General features: G+C 39.0%; 1 protein-coding gene and 1 pseudogene across 2 annotated transcripts in view; one reads left to right on the top strand and one right to left on the bottom strand.

Moving 5' to 3' along the window:
• The window catches only part of LOC140498751 (prohibitin 1 pseudogene), an 881-nt pseudogene extending 392 nt beyond the window's left edge, over nucleotides 1-489 (bottom strand).
• The window catches only part of LIPG (lipase G, endothelial type), a 116,208-nt gene extending 93,979 nt beyond the window's left edge, over nucleotides 1-22,229 (top strand). The window contains exon 9 of one of the 2 annotated variants that reach the window (XM_072605129.1): nucleotides 21,812-22,229. In XM_072605129.1, coding sequence (XP_072461230.1) covers nucleotides 21,812-21,950 — 139 coding nt within the window. In that variant the 3' untranslated portion in view covers nucleotides 21,951-22,229. The remainder of the gene's footprint in view (nucleotides 1-21,811) is intronic. The other variant, XM_072605131.1, reaches the window with a different exon arrangement.
• Nucleotides 22,230-22,781: the final 552 nt, after the last annotated feature.

The following is a 22,781-nucleotide window of genomic DNA, read 5'->3' as shown; positions in this document are numbered from 1 at the left end:
GCTCTGTGAGGTCATCACTCACTTGCCTGGAGATTAGTTCTCTCTGGGTGATCAATTCTCCAGCATCAAATTGAGCTACAACTGACTTGAGGATCTCAGTGGTTATGGATGGCAACAGCCGCTCACTATAGCCCTCACCAATGCTGGTGAAGATTCAGGGGAGCTGATTAGCAACAGGTCAGAAGAAAATACGAAGAGTGATATTGACATTCTGTAAATCCTTGTTACTAGTGATTACTGGGACATTCTGCGGTTGAGAATGGCAGTCAAAAATAATTGGTTTCTGTACCCATGGGATGAGAAAGTGAGTCCCTTCCCCTACAACAATGTCTTGAACTCCATGGAACCTATCAAAGATGGCAGCTCTGTGGCCAGCATCCACATTATATAATGCAGAGTTGACAACTCCTCCTACAACAACTAAGCCCAGGCCAAACTTGCCAACAGCTTCGAACAGTTTAGCAGTCATATCTCCTTCAGATGGTCTTGGTCTTCTGCCCTCTAAGACTAGATACAACTCTGACCTCCACATGAATTCCTCAACCCGGACTGAGAATTTCTGGTTGGGAATATGAGGAGTCTCAGTAGCCAAGGCTCTGAGGCAATAATATAGGAGAGAGTTGTTTTTTCTCCTTGGTGCTAAGGTAAGGGTTTGCTTTGCACCTACCTTGCAGATTTGTTGTGAGGATCAAATGAGAGGATATTTATAAAAAGAGCTTAGCACAGGGCCTGGCACATAGTAGGTGCTCTATAAATGTTTATTCCCTTCGCCTGCTTCCCCCTCCCCCTTTTCTAAAGGAGGTGAAAAGTCTACTTCTTTTAAACTGACAGCAGCACCTGCTTTTTCATTAAGGAAGAGATAGCCAAGAATTTTAGCTGAGCCAAAAGCTGGAGGCTGTAGAGTGATTGTTCAGCAGAGAAATATCTTGCAGCAGTTACACGTTCAAGGGAAATTTGTGAAGACTACATGTCCAAAAGAGGAGTATTCAGCAGAGTCTATGAGATTAGCATGAGCCTTGGCTACATTTGCTTCCCAAATGCTTCATGCTTGCACCTTTGTCATACATGCCTCTCACATGGACACTATCCACATATATGACTAGGTCACATGTATTCCTTATATGTGTTTGCTGTTCCCCCTGACACTCTGTGCATTTGGGAGAAAGTGTGTCCCAGATTTGTTGCTGCTATAGAGGTGGGTTTGGAAAGCCCCTCTCCAAAGAAGGTAATCACAGAAAACTTGAAAGTGTTAACTAGGTATGCACAGTTCCTCAATGATTTTAGAGGAAGGAAGAAATTAGATAAGGAGAAGAAAAAAAGAAATAGTTTGTGATTGGCTTAAAGAATAATATATACCTCTGGGCTTTCTTCTTTTTTGCCTTTCCGTCACTCATTTCCCTTCTTCCTTTCCTCCTTCCTATTCAAAAATCATATCTATTCAAAATCATGTATTATAGAAGCAGGAAAGTGGAGTGGTGGTGAAATCCAGTGGAACTAGTGGTAAAGGACTCTTGAGAAAGAATTTTCCCTTCCCAATTGACCAGGTGAAAACCTTATGAACTTCAAAAGGTCAAAAGTTCTGAAGTTTTCCTAAGCATCAACTGCGGTGTCTTATGAGGAGCACTGGCTGATGATAGTATTTGCATTACTCAGACTTTCAAGAAATATCAATCTTCAGAGTCAAGCAGACAGTTAAATCTTTTTTTTTGTTTTTCATTTTTAACACAGTTTATAACAGATAAAACAATTCAAACTTTTGGTCAGGTGATACTTCTTTTTAAAGCATTTACAATATGGACCACAAAAGAATTTTTTTTTAAACATTAACCAACTGAGACACAAATAATATTTATGTTGCTAACTTCACAAGCTCTTGATCTAATTGTCTCCACAGTATTACTAAGAATTAAAGGACCCTAACTTTTTGTTGTTGGTCTAAAGTCCTATACCTAATAGCATAATTTTAGACTTAACCTCGGATGTTCCCCTTCCAGTAATCTATAATTTAATAGATCTGGTTTTAAGCTTACAAACCCTTTGACTATAGGAAATTGCCACCAAGAGTAGGGACATTGCAAGGATACAATATCTCCCCAACTTCATGTCAATTCCAGGCAGGATTAGATTGTCCCCTTGCGTTTAGTCAGGCTTAAAATCTGCCAGGTGTCAGTGGGGAAATTGAGTCAGGAGAATCCTATCTCAGCCCAGGCTGAACAGCCACTCTCCCCCCCTTCCCATGAGATCACCTTTTGCAGTTCATACCAGCATCTCACAGACTTACTGGCATCATGGATTGGAGGCTCAGACCGCTTTTCTTGCTATCCATACCTGGAGTTAGACTCAGAAGAACAGTCACTTAATAGTCCCATAGCATCTAAAAATGGCCAGTTCCAATAACCAGGTTTCAAATATGATTATAATTTTGCTTTGGCTAAGGAATATCTTTTGAGGCAAGTCTTAAGTGACTTTCTATACATGTTCTAGTTCCTGATTAAATAGCAATCATAAAATCAAATTTACCATTAAAACCTTAACTTTTCCATCAATGACAAATTTTATCCAAGGTTACCTTCCTCTAGGAAACTTAGTCTAAAATTCTTTTCCCCAAACTAAAGATGTCATTGATTTATTCTCAGTACTTAATTCAGTCAATTGTTTTAATACTAATTGCTTTTACCTCACTTTGTAACATGTCCAATTTTTCTCCCCCTCGCTCCCCTCCCCCTGCTTGCTAATACCTTGCATTCTGATTATTCCTTCCCTCAATGTACCCTCACTTCCATTACATCCCACCCTTCCCTTATCCCCATCTTCTCTCTTTTCTTGTAGGGCAAGATAAATTTCTTTCCCCATTCCCTATATTTCTTATTTCCTGACTATATGCAATAAAAATTCTCAACATTCATTGCTAATACTTTGAATTCCAACTTCTCTCCCTCCCCCCCCAACCCCACTGAGAAGGCAAGCAATTCAATACAGACTAAATATGTGTTGTTTTGAAAAAGACTTCCATAAAAATCATGTTGTGTAATACTAATTAAATTGCCCTCTGTCCTACTCTATCCCCCCTTATTCCCCCCCCCACAATTGACCTTGCCTCTTCTCAAAAGTGTTTATTTCTAGTGACTCCCTTCTCCCATTTGCCTTCCCTTCTATCATTCCCCTCACCCCACTTGTTGCCTCCTCCCCTACTTTCCTGTGGTGTGATATAAATTTTCATATCAGATTTAGTGAGCATGTTATTCCCTCCTTCAGCTACATGTGGAGAGAGTAGCTTCATTTTTCCCCTCTCCCCTTCTCCCTTTTCTCCTCCATTGAACAAGATTTTTCTTATCTCTTTTATGAGTTATAGCCTGCCCCGTTCCATTTCTCCCTTTCTCTTCCCGGTATTTTCCTCCCTCACCCATAATTTTTATTTTATTTTATTTCTCTGTGTGTGTGTATATCGTCTCTTCTGATTCAACACACCCTGTACTCTCTGTCTATATATGTGTGTGTGTGTGTGTATGTACAATCTCTCCATCTACCCAAATACTGAGAAAAGGTTCAAGAGTTATAAACATTTTCTTCCCATGTAATAATGTAAACAGTTCAGTTTTAGAGAGTCTTTTATGATTTTTATTTCCTGTTTACCTTTTCATGCTTCTCTTGATTCTTGTATTGTAAAGCCAAATTTCTATACAGATCTGGTCTTTTCCTCAATATGAATAATTGAAAGTCCTCTATATTATTGAATGACCATTTATTCCCTTGAACTATTATACTCAGATTTGCTGGGTACGTAATTCTTGGTTTCAATCCCAGTTCCTTTGACCTCTGGAATATCCTCTTCCAAGCCCTTTGATCCCTTAATATTGAAGCCATGTTACCCTGATTGTATTTCCACAATATTTAAATTGTTTTTTTCTAGCTGCTTGCAGTATTTTCTCCTTGATCTTGGAACTCTGAAATTTGACCACAATATCCCTAGGAGCTTCTCTGTTTGAGTCTCTTTCAGGAGGTGATCAGTGGATTCTTTCAATATTTATTTTGCCCTGTGGTTCTAGAACATCAGGGCAGTTTTCCTTGATAATTTCATGGAAGATGATGTCTAGGCTCTTTTTTTGATCATGGTTTTCAGGTAGTCCAATAATTTTTAAATTATTTCTCCTGGATCTATTTTCCAGGTCAATTGTTTTTCCAATGAGATGTTTCACATTATCTTTTATTTTTTCAAACTTTTGGTTTTGTTTACTAACTGCTTGGTTTATCTCATAGTCATTCATTTCCCTGAACTCAATTCTCTCTTTCAATGAATTATTTTTTTCAGTGAGCTTTTGAACCTTCTCCTCCATTTGGTTAATTCTGCTTTTTGAAGCCTCCTTCTCCTCACTGGCTTTTTGGACCTCTTTTTCCAATTGAGTTAACCTCTTTTTAAAGGTGTTATTTTCCTCAGCATTTTCCTCAGCTCTTCTTTAAAAACTGCTAACTTGTTTTTTAAGCTCTTCTATTGCCTGGGTCCAGTTTAAGTTCCCTTTGGAGGCCCTGAAGGCAGAGGCCTTGACTTCCTCTGACAGTATGCTTTGTTCTTCCTCATCTGAAAGGATGGGGGGAGACACCTACTCCCCAAGAAAGTAACCTTCTATGGTCTTATTTTTTTTCCTTTTTTGGGCATTTTCCCAGTCAGTTACTTGACTTCTGAGTTTCCTCTCCACCACCACCTCACCTTCAGTTCCACCAAGCCAGCACTAGGGGCTGAGATTCAGATGAGCTGCTCCAAACCCTCAGGGGCTTTAGGTAGGGGCAGGGCCACTATTCAGTGTGAGATTAAGATCAGCTGCTCAGGTGGGGGCAGGCCACCATACAGGGCTCAGTTCCCTCAGGGGGTTTACAAAGAGACCTTCAACAATGGATGTGGGCTACTGCCTGCTTTGGGAGCCCCCATCCTGCTGCTGCCTCCACTGATGCCACCTGAGGAGGCCTGAGTTATGGGGACACCCTGCTCTCTTCTTGGCCAGTGAAAAGACCCTCTCACTGACCTTTGGCACCCGTGGGTTGAGGGATCTGTGCTGCTACTGGAGATTCTATCCCTGAAGCCTGCTTGGATCTGCTCCTTCTGGTGCTGAGTGGCTAAGACTGGGCTGGGCTCTGCTCCGTGGCCCGTGTGACAGACCTTTCCTGTCAGTATTTCAGATCACTCTGGGCTAGAAATCTCCTCCACTTCATTGTTCTGTGGTTTCTGCTGCTCTAGAATTTGTTGAGAGTTCTTCTTTACAGGTATTTCATGGCTGTGGGATAAGAGCTAGTGTATATGCATCTTTCTACTCTGTTATCTTGGCTCCGCCCCCAGAGAGTTAACTCTAAGGGGAATTTCATGAGAATTCTATGAATGGAGAAAAAGAATTCCAGAAACTAAGTATTCTCCACACATGGGCATCACTTTCTTTGTACTTTGGACCCATGGTTGGAGCCCATGATCCCCAAGGACCTTGTGTGTGGAAGACGGGAGTATAACCCAGGTTTTGGAAGATTGTTTTATAACAACTCTTCTCATTTTACCTGCTTAGACAATCATTCTAAAAGCTAATTAAGCCTGGCTAATGGGCAGCTCACTAGTAGGGAACCATGAGTGACAATATTAGAAATTCTAGGCTCTCAAGATTACCTTTACAACTTTGAGAAAGAGTAGTGAGCTGTCCTATGGGACAGGCTGGAGAAATGAGCCCAGAGGGCATAATAAACTGTTACTTTTCTTATCATACCATTTCATTTTCTTTTGATTTGAACTAGTGGTATCTTCTGGCTGACTGTTAAAGATAAAGACATTGGTAGGGGCTCATGACCTATGGTTTCAGGGCATGTTAGCCCAGAGAGTATTTTGAAATTAAACTGTCTACCCTTAGAGTTGGGCACAGAGGCTTCAATTCCTTCTTATGTGTGTTTGCCCTACATTTTCTAATTTGAAGGTCATTCTTTATTAAGGATAAACAAAATAGAAATTGTATAGCTCTTCCTCTGTCATCTGTCACATGATCTGTGCTAAGGAGAAGAAGGCTTATTTTTGTGATTCTTACCATTTTAGCAACCCTTAGTAATTGACTATGAATTGCAGGTGGACCTAGTAAGTGACCTGGCCAGATACTACCAAAAGAGTAGAAAGAGGAGTGTCCTTTAGTAAGAGGTTGCAGAGAAGTTGCCTTTCCTTCTCTATACCTCTTTTAGAATAACTGAATATTGTAGCTGACAGGGGCAAAACATATTTCTTGAATGAAGAGCCATTGTAAAGAAAGGGATTGTTTTGTTTCATGGCTTCCAAGCAACACCTAAGAATTTAGGAAGGCTGCTGGCTAGTCTTGTCTTTGTGCTTATAGCTGGTTACTCCTATCGGACTGCTAGGTGACTCCATAATGTACAGAGCACTGGGCCTGGAGTCAGGAAAATTCATCTTCCTGAGTTCAAATCTGGCCTCAGACACTTACTAGCTGTGTGACGCTGGGAAAGTCACTTAACACTATTTGTCCAATTTTCTTTTCTGTGTAATAAGCTGGAGAAGGAAACGGCAAACTACTCTAGTGTGTTTGCTAAGAAAACCCCAGATAAGGTCAGGAAGAGTGGGCCGCAACTGAACAAAAAAAATAACAACAATGAGTTACCCGTAGTGCCTTGGTGTATCCACAAGGACCCTGGCATGATGGCTTTGTTGTTTCAGCCCCCTTCAGTATTTGGAAGCAGGGGGGCTGGAGAGTTGTTAAGCCTGGGACTTGGCTCATTAGAGCTTGAACCCAAGAGAGCCTACAAAGGCAGCATGGAGAGAAAGACACCCCCCCAAGAGGACTTTGTTTGGGCATTTTGTTTTGGATTGAGGAAGGAGGAGCTGGCTGCTCATCCCCAAAGACTGACCGCCAGAGAATGATATTATGTTATGTATTCTGCAAATGTGAAGTTCATGATGTGTTTGTGGGAATTATGTTGTATTCACTTAAGAAATGTTAATGCCTATTGACTATGTAATGGATGTGAAAGATCTTGGAGCTCAATGTAATGTTAATATAAGGTTAATGATGGGTGGGGGGAAGAATTAGAGATCTTCCTCACCCATTAATAGGCCTCAGTATCTTTTTTTAGTTTCTATTGAGGCACTGGTTCATAGGGTCCTCCCTCCAGCTCTGAAAAGTGTATAAATATTCTGAGGCAAGGTTTTACTTTGGGAACTTGCTCATCGGAAGTATTTGTTTGGTCAGATGAGACTCTGGGCATCTGCTAAGGAACCCCAAGGCTTTGAAAAAAGAGGTGTTGGTGCCTCTCTCTCTGGTAACTGTGTACGTATGTAATGGTCAGACAGTTGGATCTGTCTGTTGATCTGTGATGTATGTATTGCTTATGGTCAGACAGCTGGAAGTCTTGTCTGTTGATCTTTTTTCTCTGTCTGTACTTTCTTTGAAGTTCAGAGTGCTGACTTTTTCCCCTGAACTAAATGAATAATACATGTGCTTGATTAAAGTGATTGTTGATCTCTCAAAAGTTGCCTTTCCTTTTAGGAAAGCAGATGAAAGAACCTGTATAACAGGCCTTCCTGTGAATTGAGGTCCTTGCTGATACACTTGGAAGAACAAAGGTGTAATTTTTGGATACCCAGTTAGATTTATAGTTTAAATTCAATCCAAGTAGTCAAGAGTTTGAATATTGGCTCCAAATATATATTATGTTATATTATATAAATAATATAATTAAATTTATATGCATAATATTATTTTATAGCAGCTAAAGATTTGGTTCCTCTTTTGACACCCTATACTGGAAGAAATCCATATGGAAGTCAGGAAAAGGGGCCGAAAGATATCAAATCTGTGTGGATATGGTAACTGAGTAACTAACGTATCTTCTTCTTTTGACCAGCATTGGCTTGACTGTTGAACCAGATATTTCCTTTCCCCAAGTTTCACTTTGATCCATTCTTTTCACTGTGCTTTTTCATGATGTGTTACATCAGTGAGACTAATCAGGGGAAGAAGAAGTCAGTCTGCTAGGAACCTGTGGTCTGGGTTATTTCTTATGCTTCACACATTGGATCTTAGATGGAGGTCTGGAAGGTCACTTGCAGGCCATCTGGTCCAATTCCCTCATTTTACAGATGAAGAAACTGAGGCCCAAAGAGGTTAAATGATTTCCTCAGGGTCACACAGATAGTAAGTGATCAAGGAAGGTTCAAGATTTGAACCCAGGTCTTCTGACTCCAGTCAGCATTTTTCCCATTGTATCAGTCTTGAGCATTCTGTTCTCTCTCTCACATCTCCCCTGCTCCTCATTACTGCCTTTCAAGATATTCTGTAGTTTTTTTTAACCCTACCCATTATCCCTTCCCCACAAGATTGAATACCCACCAAGTCTAGTGTTGGCTGTTTCCTAAAATAACTATTGCAGTGAAGGGCTCAGTTCTTCTTGTTGAAACCCCTGGTTATGTGATGCCAAGGGCCACAGTTAGTTTCTCTACTCATTTTATATCTTGGGCCTCAGACCTGGAAAATGTCAGTTAGTGACAGACCATTGCACAAATAGTCTTAGAGCTTAGGGTGACTTTCCCATCACCTTCCTCATGTTTACATTTCATGATGCCCTAGAGGAATCAGACTGGAGTTTTCTGCTCTTAAGTGCCTTTCTCCCTTCCCTGCCAGCATGGTCAAAGCAAGGCAGTTTGACCGGTAGTGACTCACAATCTCTTTGAAGGCCCCTAAGAAGTATCTCTTAAGATTTATGAGCCAGAGAGTCACTGGTCCACTTTTCAGTCACCTTTTCTGAGGATCATTGTGGTTCATTGGGCTGGGATTCTGAACTGGACCATTGGGAAAATGTGGGACTCCAAGTAGGAAATGACCTACTTGGTATGATTTGTGGGGGACAAAAAGTCCTTCCTTTCTTTCTCTCTTCCAGCTTAAATGAGCATAGTTACCTGTTCTTATAGCTGAAATACCCCTCATTAGTCAGTTAGTCCTTGGGGAAAAGACTGTCAGAAGTATAAATATGTTACCTGGAAAGGGTAACACATATATAATCTATTGCTAAAAAGTTTTCATCAGATTAGCCAGATCATCATCAGCTAGTGCTCTGAGGGTTCTGGCCCAAGGTTAAAAGAGATTGAATGAAAGGAGGAAGCCAAGGAAAGTTTTGGAGGAGGGTCCACTGCCTATGTGGATTGCTCCTAAAAAATGAATGAAGCTGCTGGGCACGAGGAGGGCTCGGGTGCAGAAAGGCTGGGGAGGTGCAACAAGAGTGAAAGAGAGAGAAAACCAACCATTCCACATTCATCATGTTGCCTAGACTGGTTCTGGGCTTAGAAATCAACAGACCAGTGAATAGGGATGTATCTGGCACATACCAGGAAGGGAAGCTACCCTCCCCTCCCTCTACCACCATCTGTCCCTCTCTGCTGAGGCTGGTTCTGGGATTTACAGATCTGAGAAGAGGTGATAATCTGGAAGATTGGGCTGAGAAGAGGGAGGAGGATTGGCAGGAAAATAAAGAAGACTTGCTCTTGGTCAGTTTCTAAAAGGAGGTCTTTTTTTAGCCAAGCAAACATGACTGAAGGAAATGACTGAAACACCAAATTTGGATTGTTGGCAGGGAGTTCAGAAGTCATCTGGTTAAATCCTTCCTCAGAAGGAATTCCCACCATAATCTGCCCGAAAAGTGATCATCCATCCAGCTTTTGCTGGAAGATCTGCAACGAAGGGGAAACCACAGTTTTCTAAGTTATCCTGTTCCACTTTGGGACAACTGGAATTATGGAATTTTTCTTCACATCAAGCCTCAATTAGCCTCTTTGAAACTTCTGTTCATTATTCTTATTTCTTCCTTAAGACCAAACAGAACAAATTTCACCCCTTTGATGCATAAAATCCTTTGAAATACTTGAAGGCAGCGATCATGTCCCTACTGAATTTTCTCATCTTCAGGCTGACATTACCCTGCTCCTCCAACAATCCTCATTGGTTATAGACCCAGAACCCCTTTATCATCCTAGTGCCTTTCCTCTGGACACTCTCCAGTTTAGCACTGTCTTTCTTAAACAGTGGTCTTCAGAATAGAACACAATAGTCCACATAAGTTCTGAGGAGGGCATAATATGGTGGGTCTATTACCAATGTGGTCCTGGACCCTGGGCCAATCTTAATGAAGTTCAACAGGCTGTCAGCTTTTTCAGCTACAACATCACACTATAGACTTAGGTTGAAGTCTACAACCCAATCCTTCCCTCATCCCCCTTTCCATATCTTTTTCAGAACAACTGCTCTCTAATCAGGCCTCCCCCATCTTGTACTGGTCAAGTTCATTTTTTTGTACCCAAGTGCAAGACTTCACATTTACTCTTCTTGAATTTTGTCTTAACAGATTCAAACCAGTGCTCTAGCCTGTTATGATTCTTTTGAATCATTTGATGACTCTGCCATCCACTGTATTAGCTATCCTCCCCATGACTGGGACATTTGTATATATGATGAGCATGCAATCTATACCTTTATCTAAGTCATTGATAAAAATATGAAACAGCACAGGTTTGGGCAATAGTCTCTGTGAGGCTCTGCCAGAGACTTTCTGCCATGTTGACATTGAATCATTAACAATTACTCTTTAAATCTAGCATTCTGACCACTTCTGAATCTGACTATATTATCAGTTAATCCATTACCTCTCCATCCTCTCCACAAAAATAGCTTGAAATACTTTATCAAAAACTTTTCTAAATCGACATCAACTATACTCTCAGCATTCTCCTCATCTACTAGTTTAGAAAAAGGAAATGAACACATCCAGAGAAAGAACTATGAAACACAGAATGAAGCAGGCTATTTTCTCTTGTGTTATGTTTTGGTTTGTTTTGTTTTTTCTCATGGTTTCTCCTACTCGTTTTAATTCTTCTATGCAACATGACTAACGTGAAAATATGTTTAATAAGAGTGTATATGTAGAACCCAAATAAGATTGCATGCTGCCTCAGGGAGGGAGAGGGAGAAAATTTAAGACTTTTGGAAGTGATTGTTGAAAACTTAAAGGAAATAAATTAATTTTTTAAAAAAGAAAATGAAGTCAGTTGGACATGACTTGTTCTTGATGAAGTCACACTGGTTCTTTATGTTCCCCACATGCAGACTACCAAAATGAACCTGGGCAAGCTACTTAACCACTACCTGCCCCAGTTTCATTCTCTGTAAAATGGGGCAAAAATAGCACCTATCTTGTTGTGAGGCTAAAAATGAGATAATATTTGTAAAGTGCTTTGCAAAAGCATGGTGTAAATACTGGTTGTGATTATTGTTATCCTCTGCAGAGAAAACAAACAAAGTAAGAGTTAAGCAATTCTATCTTCACCATATTGTTTGTAATCACCATCCTATTCATTCCCCCCAGAAAATGTCCTTCTTTCTTTGATTTTCTTTTTTTGCTTTAATAAAGTTTAAAAAAAACCCAAACACACCTCAGCCCTTTTTGTTGTCCTTAGCTTTGCTTGACAATCTTAAATCATTCTGTCTTTAGCGTCTCCAACATTATTTTTATAAGACTGTGCTATGCTCTTTCTATGAATCTTGGCCTGTCTTCCATTTTCTATACATTTCTTTCTAAAGTTGGTTGGTGAGTTCCCTGTGTATCCATATCAGCCTCATTAGACAATTCTCATTTTTCCTCTGCATTAAATTTGTTTCCTTTTGCATGTTCAGAACTATTCTCAAATATTTCCTATCTCATCTGCCTCCTGCCCACCCCCCCAAAAGAATTTTACTCCCTGGAATCCTATGTATTTTTTTCTTGAATTTTTTAAATCTATCTCCCCAAAATCTAGGGTGGATAGTTTTCTATCCTAGTTTTCTCTTCTCTATCAGATTCTAGAACAGAGTGGTCATTTCCATTCCAAGATTCTCATCATTTCTACCCCATCCTTCAGTTCTTCCAGATTCAGAATAGTCTTTGCCTTTGTTAGTTCAGTTACCTTTTGAAGGACGAAATGTCATTAAAGCAAGTTAGTAGTTTCTCTGCTTTTGGTAGAGAGAGGTGTTTAGACATTGAAAACACCCATCATTCCCTGCCCCATCATTATCTTATCATGGCCTAGGTGCTAGGCTCATGACTATTCCTCAGTCCTTATCTGTTTCCTCTTTCTGTCTTCCTTTAGGTTCCGAATGAAATGGATTCCAGAGGAAAAGCACTGTATTCCACTAATGCCAAAATGCATTGATTAGGCACCTAGTTGCATCTGGTTTCATGCCAAGAGAACTAGGGATACCTTGTTGCTGCTATGCAAATCTGGAACATAGCCTTCTACAGTGGAAAGCATAGTGGATATGGAGTCAGAGAACCTTGGTTCAAATCCCAGCTCTCTCACTTATTAGTGCTGTGACCTTTCATGGACCAGATGACTTATAATGTCCTCTTAAAAGCTCTTAATCTATCATCTTGCAATCTCTAGACTCTTCTAGTCTATAATAACTATGTTCAGGAGCTAGAATTCCTGTTGGTTTCCTTTGAATCTTTTAGGCTTCAGAGTGGATTTGGGGCCAATTTTTCCTTTGGAAAACATGTCTCTCCTTATCCAATTTTGAGGTGCCGAAGAACTTCTCAGCATACCTTTCAACCCAGTTGCTCAGCCCTTAGGTTGATGTTTTCACAGAGAGAGACCCAGGTCTTGCAGTAGAGGGAGCAACCTATTTGGTGAAACACAGTCACCTCACTGACTTGAGGAGCAGAGGATTAGGTTTACCACCGGGATGTCCTGTCAATAGGAATTTTGAAATATTTTTGGCTTGGTTTTTTGGCAGTCAAAGCTGTCAAATGTTCAAATCCAATGTCCAAAAGTCAGACTCTAGTAGTGGACATGTTCGTAACTCTAAGTAGAGAATGGTAGTAAGTCTTCAATGGAAGCCATGTAATGAACTGGTTTGGAGCCAAAGGTCTGAGGCCGGGTCTCAGCTTTGTCCTTGACTGTTGATGGGAATTATTTCATCTCTCTGGGTCATGGTTTCCACACCTACAAATTGAAGGAGTTGGACTAGATAATCTTTCGTTTATTTAGTTCTAAAATTATATGTTCTATCTATAAAACTCATATTTCACACTCAGTAGTTTCTAATTCAATTTGCCCAGCATTTATTAAGCACCTATTATGTATCAAGAATTGCTCTAGATGCTGGAGACACAATAACAAAACTGAAAACAATCTGCTCTCTTCTGCATTTTTCTTTGCACTCTTCTCCCTAGCCCCCACTCCCAAGCACACACAGTGCTTTTCTACCATCCATTTATACTGCATATGGGGCAGCTAGGTGGTGCCATAGTGCACAGAATGCTAGGTCTAGAATCAAGAAGACATTTTCCTGGGTCCAAATCTTGTCTTAGATTCTAACTAGCTGTGTGCCCTTAATCTTGTTTGCCTCAGTTTCCTCATATGTAAAATGAGCTGGAGAAGGAAATGGCAAACCACTCCAGTATTTTTGTCAAGAAAACCCTAAATGAGGTCATGAAGCATTGAACATGACTATAATGACTAAATAACAACAAGTATATATTCATACTTCTATATGCATATATATATGTATATAGTTGGACATGACTATGACAACTGAACAATTATACATATATCTTTCATATATATTCATTTTTTCTATATACATATATGTATACACATACATCATATATATATATGTTTTCTGGGTTGATGAAATTAAAGACTCACAGGCATTGGGAAAGGAGATGATTCAAAGTCATGGTTTGATTCCCTTTTTCATGTTCTCAGCTGTGCATTGCCTCTCCTTGAGGTCAGTGGCAAGAGGTAGGATGCCCACTTTGTTTTCTGATGAGTCATCTTTGTTGAACTCATGCTTGACATGGACATCACTGCCTGTGTGGTCTGGGACATAAAGTGTTTGTAAGTTATAGGTCTCTAGTCAGGATACATTTTTCTGAAGGTAGAAGAGAGTAGGAGTGGGGTGGGAGGAGAGATGAGGTTGATGGTAGGTATTTGATTATTAACCATTTGAAGGGATAGGGCAATGTTGAAGTCTACTGTTTGCCACTCTAAGTATCTGACAAGATAAGACCTTTGCATCTGTCTTCTCAGGGCTAGCAGTACAAGCTTAGGTAATGTCACACTGAGGTGAGGATGGCCTAGGAGATCAACCGAAACCAGGTGCTTTACTGTACTGTAGTACCTTTAATCATAGAATGCCTGAAGTAATTGTCCATCTCTCCTTTCTCAAGGAGCTCAGTCCCCATTTTGTGCAGAGGAGTGAATAAGAGAGAAATGTGACTTCCCTTGTGTATTACTTCCCCGTCTTTGCTTTCTTGAACTCCATTACAGGGATCTGCTCACCCACCTTCTCAAATCACTCTGAACTCAAGGCTATTGACCCAAAGAATTTGTATGTCTTTGGTAGAGAGCTCTTTTTTTTCTTCTTCTTCTCTGAATAGGAAAACAGGTGATCTAAACTCCTTTTTCAAATCTCCTTCTCCTCCTCCTGTCCCAAGGATGATGCCTGAAGCAGCAGACTCAAAGCAGAGAAAAAGGGGTCTGCTTCTTGGATGTGCAATTTTCTCAAGAATTTGTCATAAAGCTTCTCAGAAAGAGTCATAGGAATGCTCCATTTAGTTGACCCAGTTTTCATGAGACTGAAAATAAGTCCCCATAGAAACCACTTCCTACCCTTTCAAAAAATTGAAGTTGACTAGGGCTCTTCAACAAAAAAGAATACTCTCTCTGTCTCTGTCTCTCTGCATGTGTCTCTATGTGATAGAGAGACAAAATCAGAGAGAGAAAGGGAAAGAGAGAGAGATGAGGAGAGAGAAAGAGAGAGGGAGAGAAAGATAGATTGATTCTTCTAGCAGAAAGGGGAGGAATAATTATGAGAAAGGATAGTTTCTAAAACAAAATTCTAGACAACATATTTCAAGAAATTATAAAAGAAACTACCCAGATCTGTTAGAGGGAAAAGAGAAGGTGGAGTACAAAAAGGGGCTTGCTGGAGTTCTTCCCTCAAGCCCCTCAAAAACTTGCAAAAAATGACTCTGAACAAATTCTGGAGCAACAGAAACCGCAGGACAGACTGAAGCAGTTTTCCAGTCCAAGACAATTTTGAAGGTCAACAGGAAGAAAGGGTCTATCATTCAGGGCTGGGAGTGGAGTGCAGTTTGATGTGGGCCATGCCAGATGCAGAGTTGGAGCAGTCCTGAGAGGACTTCATTGCTGGTGGCTGCTGTGGCTTCCAGACTTCCCAGTCTACAAATGCCAAAGACAGCTTCAAAGGTCAGTGGAAAGGGTCTCTCACCTGACTGAGAGGGGAGCATGGTCTGGCCCCAGCCCCAGCCCCAGAGCAGTGGCAGCTACTGTTGAAACAGAGGCTACTTTTGGAGCCTTCCATTTAACAAAGTGCTTAAAGTCAATTAATTGGCTGGAACATGAGCAAATGCAAAAAAGAAGAAGACTATAGATTCTTCCTTTCTCAGGGAAGAGATATTTTCTTATTCATTGGTGATGAGGAAGATCAAAATATACAACCAGAAGAAGACAACAAAGCCAAAGCTCCTGCATCCAAAGTCTCCAAGAAAAATATGAAGTAGTCTCAGACCATGGAAGAGCTCAAAAAGGATTTTGAAAATCAGGTAAGAAAAGTAGAGGAAAAATTGGGAAGAGAAATGAGAGTGATGCTAGAAAATCATGAAAAACAAGTCAACAGCTTGCTAAAGAAAACCCAAAAAATGCTGAAGAAAATAACATTTTTAAAATTAGACTACCAAATGGCAAAAGAGATCCAAAAATCCAATGAGAAGAAGAATGCCTTAAAAAACAGAATGGGTCAAATGGAAAAAAGAGGTCCAGAAGCTCACTGAAGAAAACAATTCTTTAAAATTTTTCTTGAAAATGATTCTTTAAAAATTATAATGGAGCAGATGGAAGTTAATGACTTTATGAGAAATCAGGAAATAACAAGACAAAACCAAAAGAATGAAAAAAATAGAAGACAATGTGAAGTATCTCATTGGAAAAACAACTGACCTGGAAAATAGATAGAGAAGATATAATTTAAAAATTATTGGACTACTTGAAAACCATGATCAAAAAGAGAGCCTAGACATCATCTTCCAAGAAATTATCAAGGAAAACTGCCTTGATATTCTAGAACCAGAGAGCAAAATAGAAGTGGAAAGAATCTATTGATTACCTCCTGAAAGAGACACCAAAAGCAAAACTTCTAGGAGTATTGTTGCCAAGTTTCAGACTTCACAGGTCAAGGAGAAGATATTACAAGTAGCCAAAAAGAAATAATTCAAGTATTGTGGAAACACAATCAGGATAACCCAAGATTTAGCAGCTTCTATACTAAGGGATTTGAGGGTTTGGAATATGATATTCAAAGGAGATAGGATTAAAACCAAGAATCACCTACACAGCAAACTGAGTATAATACTTAGGGGGAAAAATGAAACTTCAATGAAATAGAGGACTTCCAAGCATTCTTGTTGAAAAGACCAGAGCTGAATAGAAAATTTGACTTTCAAATACAAGAATCAAGAGAAGCATGAAAAGGTAAACAGGAAAGAGAAACCATGAAGAACTTATTAAAGTTGAACTATTTACATTCCTACATAGAAAAGTGATATTTATAACTCATGAGACCTTTCTCAGTATTAGGATATTTGTAGGGAACATATATATACATATACATATATACGCATATGTATATAGATGTATGTGCACATAGATGTATATGTGTATATATGTATATATATGTGTGTGTGTATAGTGTGAGAGAGAAAGCGAGAGAGAGAAAGAGATATCTAAAGATATCTAAAGAGAGAGAAGGAATGATATCTAAAAAGGAAATTTAAGTGTTGAGTAGAATGTATCAGGAGAAAGAAAAAGGAAGAGGGGGATGTAGTAAATCATTTCACGTAAAAGAGGTAAGAAAGAGCTTTTACAAGAAGGGAAAGAAGAAGAAGGTGATAGGAAATAGGTGAGCCTTCTTTTCATCAAATTTGGCTTCAGGAGGGAATAACATACATACTCAATTGGGTATGAAAGTTTATTTTACCCTACAGGAAAGCATGGGGGGAGGGGATGAGATGGAGGATAATAGAAGGGGTAAGGGGTAATCAGAAGGAAACATTTTGGTAGAAGGACAAGTCAAAGAAGAAAATAGAATAAATGGAAGGCAGAACAGAATAGAGGGATTACTCTCTTACAGCTTGACTGCTATGGAAGTGTCTTGCATGAGTCATGTGTATAACCTATATCAAATTGCTTGCCTGCTCAATGAGGATGGTTAGAGAGTAGGGAAGGGAGAGAACGTGGAACTCAAAGCTATAAAAATGAATGTTAAAAATTATTTTTACATGCACTTTGGAAATAAGATATATAGACAATTGGGTATAGAAAACTATCTTATCCTACAGGAAAATAAAAGGGAAGGGGATAAGGGGAGGAGTGGTGATAGAAGGGAGGGTAGATTGGAGGAAAAGGTAATCAGAATATATGCTGTCCTGGGGTGGGGATAGGGGAGGAGATGGGGAGAAAATATGAAATTCAAAATTTTGTGGAAGTGAATGTTGAAAACTGAAAATAAATAAATATTTTTTAAAAAAGACCTGGGGAAAAAAAAGAAACATAGGGAAAATTGGAAATAGATTTCACTGGCCACCTCATGGTAAAAAGCCCCAAATGAAAACTTCCAGGAGCACTGGAATCAAAATTCAGAGCTTCCAGCATAAAAATTATATGACAAAGAGCCAGAAAGAAAGAATTCAAATACTGAGGAGCCACAGTCAGGATCACACATGATTTAATAGCTACTACCACAAAGGAATGTAGAACTTGGAATATGATACTCTAGAAGGCAAATGATATGGGCTTAAAGACAGGAATAACATACTAAAAAACCCAACCAAATATAATCTTAAAGAGGAAAAAAATGGATCTTTAATGAAGTAGAGGAGTTCTAAGCCTTCTTGATGAAAAGACAAAAGATATGCAGAAACTTTGAAGTTCAAACACAGGACTTAAGAGAAACATAAAAAGGTAAACATTAATAATTATAAAGCATTAAACAAGGATAACTGCATTCATTCTAATATGAGAAGATGATATATGTGTATCCACTGAACTCAATCATCTTCAGAGGTCATAAAGGAAGTTCAATTAGGAGAAGGACTGGAAGTAGTTTTGTTAGGTCTTGATGATATTAAAAGAAGAATAGAAAGGGGGTGGGTGGAGAAGGGAAAAGAAGGTTGGGGGAAATAATCTCATACAATCAGGGTGAATAAGTGGACAACTATAAAAACAAGGAGGAGGCAGTGGGGGGATTAGATGACATTTGAACCTCATTCTTATCTGAACTGTTCAAAGGAAGGAAGAATACACATACAAAGAGTTGTATACAAAATATATCTCACTAAACAGGGAAACTGAGTAAAGGGGAGAAGGCAAAAGTGGAAATTAGGGAGAGGGCATGTTAAGTGAGGGATTAGTTCTAAACAAAATAAACTCTAAGAATGCACAAAAATATTTATAGTTCTTTTGAAATGACAAAGAATTGGTATCTGAGGTGGTGCTCATTATTTGGGGAATGGCTGAATAAGTTGTGGTATATAAATGGATGGAATATATAAATGATTGAATATTACTGTGCTGTGGGATCTGGGAAGACTTAAATGAACTGAGGCAGAATGAAGTAAGCAGAACCGAGAGAACAATTTATATAATGACAATGATATGGTAAAGACAAACAACTTTGAAAGAAATAGAAACTGTGGTTTAATTACCAAATTATGAACTAGAAATACCTACGCCATTTTGAGTTTCAAGTATCTAAAATTATTTTTGTGTCAATTGCTGGCCCTGGTCCTTCTAGGACTAATTGAAGAAAAAGGGGGACAACACCCCCCTATATGTGCCTGTTTGCTAAGAGGAGCTGTTATATGGGGTTTTTTTTGCTGTTTCCAAAAAGCTATTATTTCTTTTCCCCAATTTTGCTTTACATAAAAATACATGATTCATCATGAATGTTTTGAAATTCACATTTGTACACTGGTTGCATAAATGAGGGCTAATGGTGGGATGCCAATGACCAGCTGGAATGAACAGATAGCTAAAAAAAATTAGGTCAGAGAACCAGGACCCTGATTGGTCAGAATTTGATTCTGACTCATTTGTTATGGCTTATAAAACTTCTGTCTTATAAGTACCCTAAAATCATTGTGAAAGTTGTCCATGTGGACCCTAGGGTTTTAGTCCTAGGCTAGAAGTGAGATTTTTGTCATAAACAAGACAAGGAACAAAGGAAAGTTTAGTCCTCCAGGTTTTCCAGTTAGAGGAGAAAGGTTTGATTTGAGAAAATATAGATCCTCCCTAAATTTTTGAGGGAAGGGATGAAGTATGTGTGTCCAAACAACTGCTCCAAAGCGACACCTACTGGTTTCTCTACAATCTTCTGAGTTCTTACTCGAGAGCAGGTTGCAATGTGTAGTGATAATGTTCATTGGCTATTTCCTCTATTAATTAAATCACAGGTCTAAGCCAAAGAAAAAAAGTTGCCAAGATGGTTGAAAGAGTAGGAGCTAATTGATTTGGCTACCACCACTCCTTAGCGGTCAAATCAGTCTTCCAAAAGGTGCAGCCAGACCCAGAACACAGTCTGTGAAATGAACTTCTGACTTCCTCGAATATGCTTATGTGTGTGCTCCTGGCAGGCTCACAGGCAAAGCTCCCAGTGACTCTTGGAGAACTCTCCATGATGAGGGAAAAATTGTTAGTCAGTCTGGATGTGCTTTCCTCGCTTCCCCCTAATTTGCATACAAATATCTTCTATAATTTACCTTGCATTCTTAACTCTTTGTTTCTTTCATTTCTTCTGACCAGAGGATTACTCAGCAGATGTTCTACATCACAAAAAACTCAAAGGTCAAAAAACTACTTAGAAACCTCATGCCCATTTATCACAGACACGGTCTTCAAGAAGAGATTTGGGAGACACTAGATGTGAAAGGACCATAACCAATAAATGGATTATTGAACAGACAGAAAGTGACTCATTTTGGATGAGGAAATAATTTCCCATGTAACCTGTGGAATCACCAACTCGTTACAGCAAAGATCAGAAATTAGTACTGGATTAGAAAGAAGAAGGAAAAACAATGAAAACAACCTGACCTCTTTTCCTACCTTTGAAAAATCTTTAGGAGAACAATTCACATGTGCATTGAGGGCACCCTGGATTAAGATATGTGAATGCAATGGATGTGCTTTTGCAGATGCTATTCTATAGCTGGCCACAGCTTTACAGTTATATAAGCAACTGAACAGGAAAAGTGATGAATACATGGTCCCGCTGTGCTTCACATTTGTGAATTATAGCTAAGCATTTTATTTGATAGAGCAAAACACAATCTTAATGGTATTCCTCCAAGATGGTGTCTCCATTCCATGAATCAAAATTATACAAGCTTCCTTGAAAGACATATCAGACATAACTTTGTTTGACATTATTCTGATGATCAATATCATGTAAGGCATGCAACAGGAATGTATATGGTCCCCAAAGATATTTGTCACTCTCATGGATAATATCCAGTATAAAAACCAAATGGAATAGGGTTTCCCTATAGATGATGAGGTCCGCAGATACTCATATTTGCTAATGACACTGTACTGATTTCAATAAACCATATTATCTTTCAAAATTTCCCAAGAGAGGTCTAAAATCATTCAAAAAATCTATACATGAAAAACTATGGAAGAAAAGTGAATGAAAAAATGCTTACTGTGCAGTTAGGTGGAACAGTAGATAGTGTTGGAGTCAAGAAAACCAGAATTCAAATCTTGCCTCAGACTTTTAAGCCATTTCACTGCTTCCAGCCTCAGTTTACTCATCTGTAAAATGAGAATAATAGCTTCACAGGGTTGTGAAGATCAAATGAAATAACATGTGTAAAGTGCTTTGCAAACCTTAAAACACCATATAAATTATGGATATTCTTACTAAATATTATTTTATGCAGTCAGCCCAAAGAATTGGTCCATCAGTGTGCATATCTTGAACAGAAACTTCATATAGAAGATTATCTAGGCTCAGAAATCAATTGGAGGAGGTACTTAATAAAATGTTTCTTGAATTGAATTTGTTGAGTTGAATAGATTAACTTTGGGGAAGTAATCCCAAGCTTCTCCCTGAAACAAAGGTTCATGTTTTAAATGTCAGTATTTTTACAGTGATGTTGCATTGGGTATGTCATGAAATACCACAATTTCTTAAGGATTAAGGATGTAGGTCACCCAAAGTTCAATGGAGAAGCAGTTAATAGGTATGAACAGGTTGCTAAATATTTTCAATAAAGAAATATATATTGAAAGGGTCATAGAGAAGCCAGAAAGGGAGGCTAAACCTTTAAATAATGAGATGAAGCAGCTACATGTTCTACAGGCATCCATATAACATCAAGAGATCTCAAGAAAGGCCCCCAGTCTAGTGAGTGGTCCCCAAGTGGAAGATTTATGAGAAGACACAAACAAGAGTTCCACAGTATGGGAAGGTGTAAGATGAGCTTCAGTTTGTTCCACGGCAGTGATTTTGATAAGACCATAAATCTGTCCAAGCATCAAAATGGAGCTATCATCAATTTTCAGCCAATTTATGCTGCCATATAGTTCTATAAAAATTGACTCCAATATCCTGTACACTATGCAGTTCATGTGCTATAGTTTCATTTTTAATTTTGCTATCTTAAAAATAAAAAATTGTTATCTTTTGTTTATATATTACATACATTTCCCAAAGCATCATTCTTTTCTTGTTCACAGAGACAGAATAAAGAGCAGTGTAATCCTTGTCCCAAAGCCCATTGGATGTAAGACTCTTTCCTTATTGGTGGAGATGAGGGCACTGCCCTATCTGAGAAGTGAGACAGAGCTGTTGAGAAGCAGGAGAACTTCAGGTTAGTCCCCTTTAGAGACTCATCAAGGTTTGAAGACTCTTCAAGTGTTGAGTTGCTTTGGATACTTTGGGCTTTCAGCTTTGAGAGAGAAGATGGAGAAGGAAAAGATTCTGGGTGCACTTGGCAGTTTCTATTGTTTCCCTAACTCTAGCTTGCTTTTCTACAGACTTCAGAGAATTTCCTCTTGGGTAAGATCTCACTCCCAATGGGAGAACTCCTTTCTGTGTTATCTGATATATCTATATCTATAGATATTTATCTTCTCCCATGTAAACCTTCTCAGATATCTATTTTGCTATGATTTGAATAAATGGATTTCTTTGCTATTTACGATGTTTTTACTCACTGTGGAACTGGTATCACGTGGGAAAGAGGTCAAGCGTTTGATGTAGAATTGGGGTTTCCCTTCCTCTCAAATAACAAAGTGACCAGAAGTTAGATGGAACTCAATCACATCCCCTAGACTAATAATATTTAAGGAAGCAGATGGAATTTTAATCTGTAGCACCCTTTCCCTTTGGGGAGAGCAGAATGCTGGCCTCTGGTCCCAATCTCCTGTCTTTCCTCCTTACAGTAATGAAAGACTCCCTTGGAGAAGGGTGGGAAGTGAAGACTCTAGAGATGTCTATTCTGCTTCCCTTTGAGTCACATGATGACAGATCTTGTTATAGGTGAGGTCTCTCTATACATGTGGGGTTCACACACTTGTTACAAGAGGAAAAACAATTCAATAAGTCTAACCAAATTATAAAAAATCTGTTACTATATTCAGTTTTCTGCTACTATAGCCTATCACCTCTACAAAGAAGTATACAAGTGCTTCTTTGGGGCTGAAA

This window comes from Notamacropus eugenii, chromosome 4 (genome assembly GCF_028372415.1).
Source record: "Notamacropus eugenii isolate mMacEug1 chromosome 4, mMacEug1.pri_v2, whole genome shotgun sequence".
Lineage (NCBI taxonomy): Eukaryota > Metazoa > Chordata > Mammalia > Diprotodontia > Macropodidae > Notamacropus > Notamacropus eugenii.
Note: the sequence above shows the minus strand (reverse complement) of the source record. Positions and strands in the feature narration are given on the sequence as shown.